Source organism: Solanum verrucosum, unplaced genomic scaffold, assembly GCF_900185275.1.
Source record: "Solanum verrucosum unplaced genomic scaffold, falcon-dt-bn FXZP01001237.1, whole genome shotgun sequence".
Taxonomy (NCBI): Eukaryota; Viridiplantae; Streptophyta; class Magnoliopsida; order Solanales; family Solanaceae; genus Solanum; species Solanum verrucosum.
In genome coordinates, this window is record NW_026019558.1 from 438556 (window position 1) to 448251 (window position 9696).

At 38.7% G+C, this 9696-nt stretch overlaps 1 protein-coding gene across 1 annotated transcript; it reads left to right on the plus strand.

The window, feature by feature from the left end:
* Positions 1-211: 211 nt before the first annotated feature.
* Positions 212-1147, plus strand: LOC125816514 (uncharacterized). Its single transcript, XM_049496160.1, has 2 exons — positions 212-781; positions 833-1147. The coding sequence occupies exons 1-2, from the start codon at positions 212-214 to the stop codon at positions 1145-1147; spliced, it is 885 nt and encodes a 294-aa protein (XP_049352117.1).
* The last annotated feature ends 8549 nt before the right edge of the window (positions 1148-9696 follow it).

Below are 9696 nucleotides of genomic sequence, written 5' to 3' on the forward strand. Positions count from 1 at the left end.
GTCTCCATTTCCCCAACGTCTCAAGAAGAATAATGAAGATGAGAAGTTCAAGAAGTTTTTATTGGTGTTCAAGACATTATCAATTAATCTCCCTCTAGTTGAAGCATTGTTGGAAATGTTGGGTTATGCCAAGTTTATGAAGAAGTTTGTAACAAAGAAAAGGAGCTAGGATTTTGAGACAATCGAAGATTCTCATAGTTGTAGTGCAATCATGACTAAGGAGCTGATTAAAAAGAGGGAAAATACCGGAGCGTTCACCATCCCTTACACCATAGGCATGCTCCAATTTGCTAAAGCCCTATGCGATTTGGGAGCAAGCATCAACCTAATTCCATATGAGATCTATAAACAACTTGGGATGGGTGAACCGAAAGCCACAACAATGAGACTCTTGATGGCGGACCGATCAATTAAACATCCCGTGGGGATACTATATGACATCTTGGTAAGGGTTCACCGATTCATTTTCTCGGCTGATTTTGTCATTCTCGATTGTGAAATAGATGTTGAAATTCCCATCATTTTGGGAAGACCATTCTTGGCAACCAGGAGAGCGTTGGTGGATGTTGAAAGCGGAGAACTGAAGTTTCGGGTGAATGAAGCTGAAGTAACCTTTAATTTTTGTAAGTCAATGAAACACCCAAGTGATATTCACGTGGTCTCCACTGTTGATGTTATTGATGAGGCGGTGGCTAGTGTGAGCCATTTGATGTGCATGAGTGAACCACTTGACGTCGTGCTTGCTAACTATGATGAATACAAAATTCAAGGCTATGAAGAGGTAGTAGCTTCTCTTTCAGGCATGGCTCAATAATCAAAAACTCCATTGAAGTTGGACATTGATCTAAAACATCGAGGAAGTCCTCCCGTAAAGCTATCAACAGAAGAACCACCAAATCTGGAGTTGAAAGTACTTCCCTCCGAACTTCGATATGCTTTCTTAGGGGCAAATAACACCTTATCGGTGATCATTGCAGCTGACTTGCTTGAATGGCAAGTAAAATTGCTCTTTGAGGTGTTGAGAAGGCATATCAAAGCTATAGGTTGGACTATCGCTGACATAGTGGGCATTCCTCCTGGTATTCGCACTAACAAAATTCAACTTGATGTGATTGTAAGCCGAGTGTTGAACATCAGCGGAGATTGAACCCACCGATGCAAGAGGTGGTGAAAAAGGAGATAATAAAGTGGTTAGACGCAGGTGTGATCTACCCTATTACGGATAGAAAATGGACAAGTTTAGTATAATATGTACCGAAAAAGGGAGGCATCACAATAGTCCTAAATGAAAAAGGGGAGCTTGTATCTATGAGACCGGTGACCGGATGGAGAGTATGCATGGATTACAGAAAGTTAAATTCGTGGACTGAAAATGATCACTTTCCCATGCCTTTCATGGATCAAATGTTTGATCGACTCTCAGAGAGAGGTTGGTATTGCTTTTTGGATGGGTATTCCGGATATAACCAAATCTCCATTACTCTGGAAGACCAAGAGAAGACCACCTTCACCTACCCATATGAAACTTTTGCCTTCAAACGGATGTCGTTCGGGTTATGTAATGCTCCGGCAACATTTCAACGTTGCATGTTATCTATTTTTACTGACATGGTGGAGGATTCAATGGAGGTATTTATGGATGACTTCTCTATTCTGGGTGACACTTCTGAAGCATGTTTAGCACACATAGGACAAGTTCTCCAAAGATGTGTGGAGAAAAATGTGGTCCTAAAATGGGGAAAATGCCACTTCATGGTTAAGGAAGGTCTAGTTCTTGGTCACAAAGTGTCGCAAAAGGGGTTGGATGTTGATAAAGCAAAGATTGAAGTGATTGAGAAGTTACCACCACCAATCTCGATGAAGGGGGTTCATAGTTTCTTGGGACATGTTGGTTTTTACCGGAGGTTCATGAAAGATTTCTCAAAGATTGCACATCATTTATGCAAACTCTTGGAGAAGGAGGTAAAATTCCACTTTGATGATGCTTGCATGGTGGTTTTCAAGTGCTTGAATGAAAAATTGGACTCCACCCCGGTCATTATTAGTCCCAATTGGTCAGAATCCTTCGAAGTAATGTGTGATGCAAGCGGCACGACATTAGGTGTGGTATTGGGGCAAAAATGCAACAAACTATTTTACCCCATTTACTACGCAAGAAAAACTCTAAACAGTGCTCAACGTAACTATACAGTTACTGAACAAGAGTTACTTGCAGTAGTTTATGCATTTGAGAAGTTTCGAGCATACTTGCTAGGTACTAAATTGGTTGTTCACACTAATCATGTTGCACTGCGTTATTTGATGGCAAAAAAGGATGCCAAGCCAAGATTCATAAGGTGGGTGCTACTATTGCAAGAATTCGACTTTGAGGTCAAAGATAGGAGAGGTTGTGAAAACTTGGTGGCTGACCACTTATCAAGATTGGAAGGCAAGGAAAATGATGAGCTAGAGATCGACATAAATGAATCTTTTCCTGATGAGTAGGTACTCACGGGACTTCTAAAACATTCTCCTTGGTATGCAGATATTGCACTACGTAGTGTGTGGACTAATCCAGACGAACTGAACTTTTACCAACAAAAGAGGTTCTTGTTCGATGTTAAGAAGTACTTTTGGGATGAACCATATTTATTCAGAGAGTGTGCAGACCATATCATTAGGAGATGTGTTCCGCAAGAAGAAGCCATCGAAATTCTCTATACTTGTCATGCATCACCCTTGGGGGTCATCATGGTGGTGTACATACAGCTACTAAAGTCCTCCAAAGTGGCTACTACTTGTCGTCCCTCTACAAAGATGCTCATGAATTTGTTAAGAAGTGTACTCAATGTCAGAAGCAAGGTAGAGTGTCCAAAAGACACGAGCTACCTCTTACGCCCATTTTAGGAGTTGATCTATTTGATGTTTAGGGAATAGATTTTATGGGCCCATTTGTGAGTTCGTTTGGTAATAAGTATATCTTGGTGGCCGTAGATTATGTTTCTAAATGGGTGGATGTTGTTTCACTTCCAAACAATGAAGGGTAAAGTGTTGTTCAATTCCTCAAACACTATATCTTTGCTAGATTTGGTACTCATTGGGCTATTATTAGTGATGGGGGATCCCACTTTTGCAACAAGTGGTTCTCAGCCGCATTGAGTAAGTATGTAGTTAAACACATAGCAACTTTGTATCATCCCCAAACAAGCGGCCAAGTTGAAATGTCAAATTGAGAGATCAAAAGCATCTTAGCTATGATAGTGAATGCTAATAGGACTGATTGGTCTCGAAAGCTTGATAACGTGCTATGTTCGTATCGTACCGCATACAAAACACCAATCGGTATGTCTCCATATCAGCTAGTTTTCGGTAAATCTTTCCATCTACCAATTGAATTTGAACACAAAGCATTATGGGCATTGAAATCTCTAAATTTGGACTAGACAAAGACTTCAAAATAGAGGGTAGAGAAGTTAAATGAGTTGGACGAATTCAGGTTCAAGGCTTACGAAAGTTCAGCCCTTTACAAGGAAAAGATGAAGAAGTGACATGATTCTAAAATCCTCAAGAAGGAGTTCAGAATAGGAGATTAGGTGTTACTATATAACTCTCGACTTAGACTATTTCCCAGAAAGTTCAAGTACAAATGGTCAGGGCCGTTTAGAGTGATGCGAGTGTTCACAAATGGTGCCATCGAAGTTTAAGGTTAAGAAGGACCTGCATTCTAGGTGAATGGGCAACGCTTGAAGTTATACTTTAGCGAGTGCCAAGAGATTTCTCTGATTAAGGTGGTGTACCTCGAAGATTCTTGAGAGAATTTCCATGTCGTGCCACGACGTTAAATAAGGCGCTTCTTGGGAGGTGACCCAAGTGTTAGTGTTATAAAGAATGTGTGTTGATTTTGCAAGTGCAAGATATTGTACGAGAAGAAGATGTTATTGGCGGATAGCCGAATCCGTTCGGCAAGCATGACATAGTACGCCTTATGGACTTCAAAAATGGAGTTGAATTACTAGAACATTCAGTGGGAGACCTTCAGTACTCGGTGAATCGCCGATGTGCTTAGGCGACCTGATTTTTCCCGCCCTTCTACTTCAGCGCTGATAGCTTAACTCAATGATTGTTCGGCGATGTCACAAGTCCATTATACAAAGCGCTGACCTTTTCGGAAACCTCCTCCATCTCTATCAATTTTCCCCTTTCTGAGAGTGTCGCACACTGGAACTAAGGGCGTTATAAGGACCATTAGGCGTACCATCGAGGCATTCGGTGAATATTTTATTTTCTCACCAACTGGGCGCTTAGTTAGGATTCCTCGTCACCTTGCTCTGCATGTTTATATACTAGAATTTTATATTTAATTTTTAGTTTTTGTTTTTATTCTTATTTTATTTATGGAATTGTCCGTTCTGTACACACATTGGGGCTGAATACTTTTGGTAGGGTGTGTGCTTGGTCAGTGAGTTCCTTTGAGTGCTGGACCCTTCTGGAAAAAAATTGACACCTCTTGTGTGTTTAATTGTGGATGTTCTTGTGTAAATTTCAGTATCAGTTATAATCAATACCGATGACTTGAATGGTGCTCTAAATTAAACAAAACTGAATGTGCAGCTACGATGAGGCTAAGTGAAGTTGCATAAACAATATGTGAACCTTTTGTATCTCGTTGTGACTAGCCGATTATCAAATTGAGTCTCTGGTGATGAACATTGCACACTAGCAAAACTGTGGAGTCTTATTTGATATTAGTGTCAATGCCTTGTGTGATGACATCTATAATTTGCCCCGTTGGTCCAGTTGACTAAGTGATGCAAACTCTTGAAATGATCTTAGGTAACAATTTTGAAGATTTAACCAATTTAACATTATACCTCTTTTGTGGCCTACCTTGTGAATGTGTGAACTTTGTTGACCCCCCTTTGAGCCCTATCCTTTTCTTAGAAGAAACTTGAGCAAATCAGACCTTTCTCTATCCCTTCACCGTAATGCTCATGAAGTGTGGTTTGTTTGAAAAGCCAACTTAGGCCAAAAGCCTTATTGGGGGTGTGGTGAAAAGAGAAGGTAACTCAAGAAATGCAAAAGAAGTCCCCCTTGAACCATGGCTATGAAAAAGATGGAACCCCTCCATATAAAAAAAAGAGAAAAGAAATGAAGAATGAAAAATAAAAAGAATGAAAAAGTTGTGAATTAAAGTTCTGAAAGTTGCAAGAAAAATGGGGTGTCTGATATTCCATGAGAAGTTAATAATGAGGTGACTTGTGAGCACGATTGCAAATGTTGAAGAAAAGGAAAGAGAGTGTTGTTCATACCACATTTCATGAGGATAGAAGCCACTGAGCCTAAATGACCATACCTTTACACTCAACCCCGTTTCAAGCCTTGAAAATACCATTTTGATCTTGAGTAAGCTGAAACGAATGTTAGTTGGAAAATAAGGGCAAACCTATGGGTGAAGTCATGCATGTGTTCATCTTTGAGAATGTGAGAGTTGTATGTGATTCCGGAACTTTAAATTGTTGAAGAATAGTGTGTGAATATGGAATCATCTTTGTGTGACGAAATTTGAGTACCTTTGTTGAGCTTGAACTTGCATTTGAAGCAAGTATTATGAACTAGAGATTCTTTGAGAATGGTGAGTGATCACAACTTGAACCTTTGAGTGCACAATTGATCCTTGCATGAGTAAGTTGAGTCTTGTTGAGTTCATTCATGATTGAGTCTACTGTACCACTGTTTAAGACATCCTTTTTGAATTGACGAACTTGAGTTTTACTTGAGGACAAGCAAAAGTTTAAGTTGGGGGGTGTTGATGAGTTCGAGATTTGGACTCATTTAGGGATTTATTTGTAATGGTTTAGTGTCCTCATATGCTTATTTTGTGCCAACAACTAATATAAAACCGTTGATCTTCAGATATATGTATTGAGGAATAAAGCTAGGACAAATGGACAACAGAGATAACACGAGCGAAAAAAAGAAGGGAAAAACATGCATGATGATCGCTGATGTAACTCGGCGACTCAGCAAGTTGCCACTCTACCGCCTAAAGTAACAGAATGTTGAGGCTAGATTGGGAGTAGTTTCAGCGAGCAGTGGTTCCACTCGGAGTGCACCGATCGCATCAACAGTGGATGACCAGGTCGCCAAAAGTACTGATCTAATCTTGACCTTCTTCCTAAACCGCATGACACTTTTCATAGATAATACCTTCAATAGAACCTTTTCGTCAATCATGAAATTTATGTTTGAACTCTTTGATAGGCATAACTGTCACGACCCAAAGTACACAAAGATGTGATGTGGTGAATAGGACCACGAGAGGCCCTAATCAAGTCCTTTAACACAAGTATGACACTATGGAATACATAAAGAGAACGAAACAAGAAATTGAAATATAAGTCTCAAACTCTTAGAACATAAAAAACAACAAGATAGAGTACATGTTTGAAATAAATATGGAGATTAACTACGTCCGACAAACCCTCTAGTAATCATAATATGGCAAGGACAAACCCCTAAAACCAAGAAAAATGTCTGAACACTATAAGACTAGGAAAGCAATAAAACTGATAATGGTCTTTCCTTCAAACCATGAGGACTCTCCAATCCAACTGCAAAGTAGAGCAAACTAACTTGCCCCGACCAGCGGAAGAAGCGACATAACCTATATTATAAACCAATATAGGCACAATATGCATCAATACTTTGAATATATTGAGTATGAGGAAAATAAAGTAAACCTCTATGCTGGGACAGGGGGACTTTAAAAGAAACAACTCCAAAGAAAAAAGTTGGGGTCCCCAATGCTTCTCCACGCTCAAACCTGATATCATTATGAGTTTAAAATATGAAATTCATGACAAAGTAAAACGTATCATCCTCCTCCTCCTCCACTTGAGTGGCTAAGGGACACTATTTTTTTTGTATCAATACACTGGTGAATAAAATCGTCCATCCTAACAGGATCTATTCCTTTAAACCTCAGATACTAAAGGGGCATAATTTCCTGAAGGGGACATTGTGCATTCATTGCACTCGATTGTTTCCTTTCTGTTTCATTATATAGTTACAGATCCTGATATATTTTTTACAGTCATTAATTTAAACTTATGATATTAATTGTTGTTTTTGGGTACATGTTTTAAATTTTGATGTTTATTTTTCTGCAAAGTTAATGTTATAACTATTTGTTAGTACAAATTAATTAGCACACGTTAATTGAGTATTCGTGCAAGTTTTCTCTACTGAAATTGTTGAAGGTACAATAAAAAAAATTCCTTAAAGCTCTATTCTACCATCTCTTGAAGATAAAATTCAAATTTGGCATGTCATTGTAAGGGCATAAAGACCTTAAAAACTTTTTCGCACCTTGATGTGCGAAGTGAACCAGGAAAAGAAGAAAAGAATTAATAAACTTTTGACATGGGTTCAAGGATGTGTCGAATGATCTATAGAGGAATAGGCTAGAAACAACATAGTTTAGGAATTAATGGGATAAAAAATGAACCAATTAACCCTAAGCCAAAATTTCCAAATAGACCCGACAGATCGACTTATGATCTGTAAGAACTACTACGCACCATCCTGGTCATCCATAGATTCTGTTATCGTAGACCAATTTTCTGATCAGCTTCCATGAGACCTTTCCTATAGATTGTGGAACTTTTTAAGGTCCATCGGACCCTTTCGTGGGACCCCTGTACCAAAATCCTTCAAGTCCAACTCATTTTCCATGGACAACTTCTACGTCCTATCGAACTTCTTACCTGCCATACAAACCTTCCGTAAAACGTGAGGTAACAAAATAACCAACTCTGGGATCATTCCTACAGACCATTTCTATGGTCTATCCAAATTTCCACGACCGGTAGGTTATATCGTAGACCAAGAATCCAAAATCTCCACAAAGTCTAGAGTCCTTCAATGGGCACTTCCTACGGCCCGTAGTGGTTTTTATTGTTTGTCTTGTTGATCCGTAGACATTTATTTGAGACTTAACATTTTTCCAAAATACAAGACCCTTTCTATAATTTCCTTCTACGGGCCATAAACATACCCGTAGAAACTGACACTAATCCAGTTTCGACAATTTTTACTTTTTTCAAACCCAACTTCCAATTTAGGATGTGTTACAATAACTCTATTGCATGCTATGAGCTATAAGAAGTATATTTGAAATCACTGTCACCTTGTCCATCGAATCCCTCAACCGGTATATATAATGATCTATCTTTAAAAGAATCAAACTGACAAACTAGAGACATATACCTCTTACAATCAAAGGACTCAAAAAGAGTCATCTAAATGACCTTAAAAGAAAACTCAACAAAATAGAACTAGTCCCAATGACCTCAAAAGTCAGTAACATAAGCTCCATTACCTTGATAGTCCTTTTAGGCTGACCATATATCTGAGGGTTAAATGTTTTGGTGAGCTCCACCCAGATACCCAAATCCTTTTGTGTAGACCTGTAGAACTTCAATGTGAATTAAGTACCTTAGTGTCAAATGATGGAAATGATGCATATATTCATGCAATCAAACAACCTCTGGATGTATATTTTTTCCAACCTAAACAAGAACAAAATGGCCATGATGATCAAAGCAGCATAAACCTTCCTCAACCTCTAAGGCAACCCAAGTACAAGTCCATAGAAAATCACTCCTACTTCAACTTGGATATAGGAATCCTCTGAGTTTTATAACCTGGTCTTTAGTACTTATACTTTACAAGTTGGCAATTCAAACACTTCACACAAACTCCATGACGCCCCTCTTCATCATACAGTGCCAACAGTAGTGTTGGTTCAAGTCATTGTACATTTTTTCCACTCCAAGATGAGTAAATTACACAGAACTATGAGCTATTCCATGATCAACCTACTCAAATCATTAACTCTGGAAACACAAATCTGACCCTAATCCTCAAAACGCCCTCTTGGCCTTGAATCGTCTTCTTTGCTCCACCTATCAAAACTTTATCTTGACTCAGGCATAAATTTTCATCTTTAAACAGTGTGGCCTTAATCTCTTCAAGCAAGAGTGATTTTGCCTCAACACAGGTGAGAACTCTTACCTACTTAGAAATGCCAAGTCTCACAAAGCTATTTACTAACATATGACATCAATGACCAAAGGAAACCCCTCCAGTAGTAACATAGCAAGGTTGCCAATACTTACTTACTTTTCTACTTAAGGCATCTAACAATATGTTGGCCTTTCCCTGATGGTAAAGGGTCATCATGTCATAATCCTTGGGTAGCTCCAACCACCTTGACTTTCTAATTTTCAAGTCCTTGTGGTTGAATATATGCCCTAGGATGCAGTAGTGTATGAAACTCTCACAAAATACTCTATAGAGATAATGCCTTCAAATCTTAAAAGCAAATGCTGGTACTTTCAACTACAGGTCATGACTAGGGCAGTTCTTCTCTCATGGTTATTTAATTGCCTCATAGCATATGTAATAACATTACCATTCTACATTAATACACTACCAAGGTATTTATGAATCATCACAATACATAGTAAAGCCTTAACTTCCATAGGTATGGTCAAGATAGGAGCAAAAGTTAACAAAATCTTGAGGTTTTGAAAGCTCGCCTCCCACTCACAATTATGAGGTCAGCTATCAAAGCAGGTAGGGAAGTAGAGGTTCATAAATGTGACCTTATCTAAGTAACACACATATGGAAAGGAAACAGATAAAACAACTATT

What these genes read in the sequence shown, in the direction of transcription:
- LOC125816514 (XM_049496160.1), top strand. Translation starts at nt 212, where the DNA reads ATGACTAAGGAGCTGATTAAAAAGAGGGAAAATACCGGAGCGTTCACC. An exon ending in AAATTCAAGGCTATGAAGAG is followed by an intron (nt 782 to 832) that starts GTAGTAGCTTCT and finishes ACTCCATTGAAG; the next exon opens with TTGGACATTGATCTAAAACA.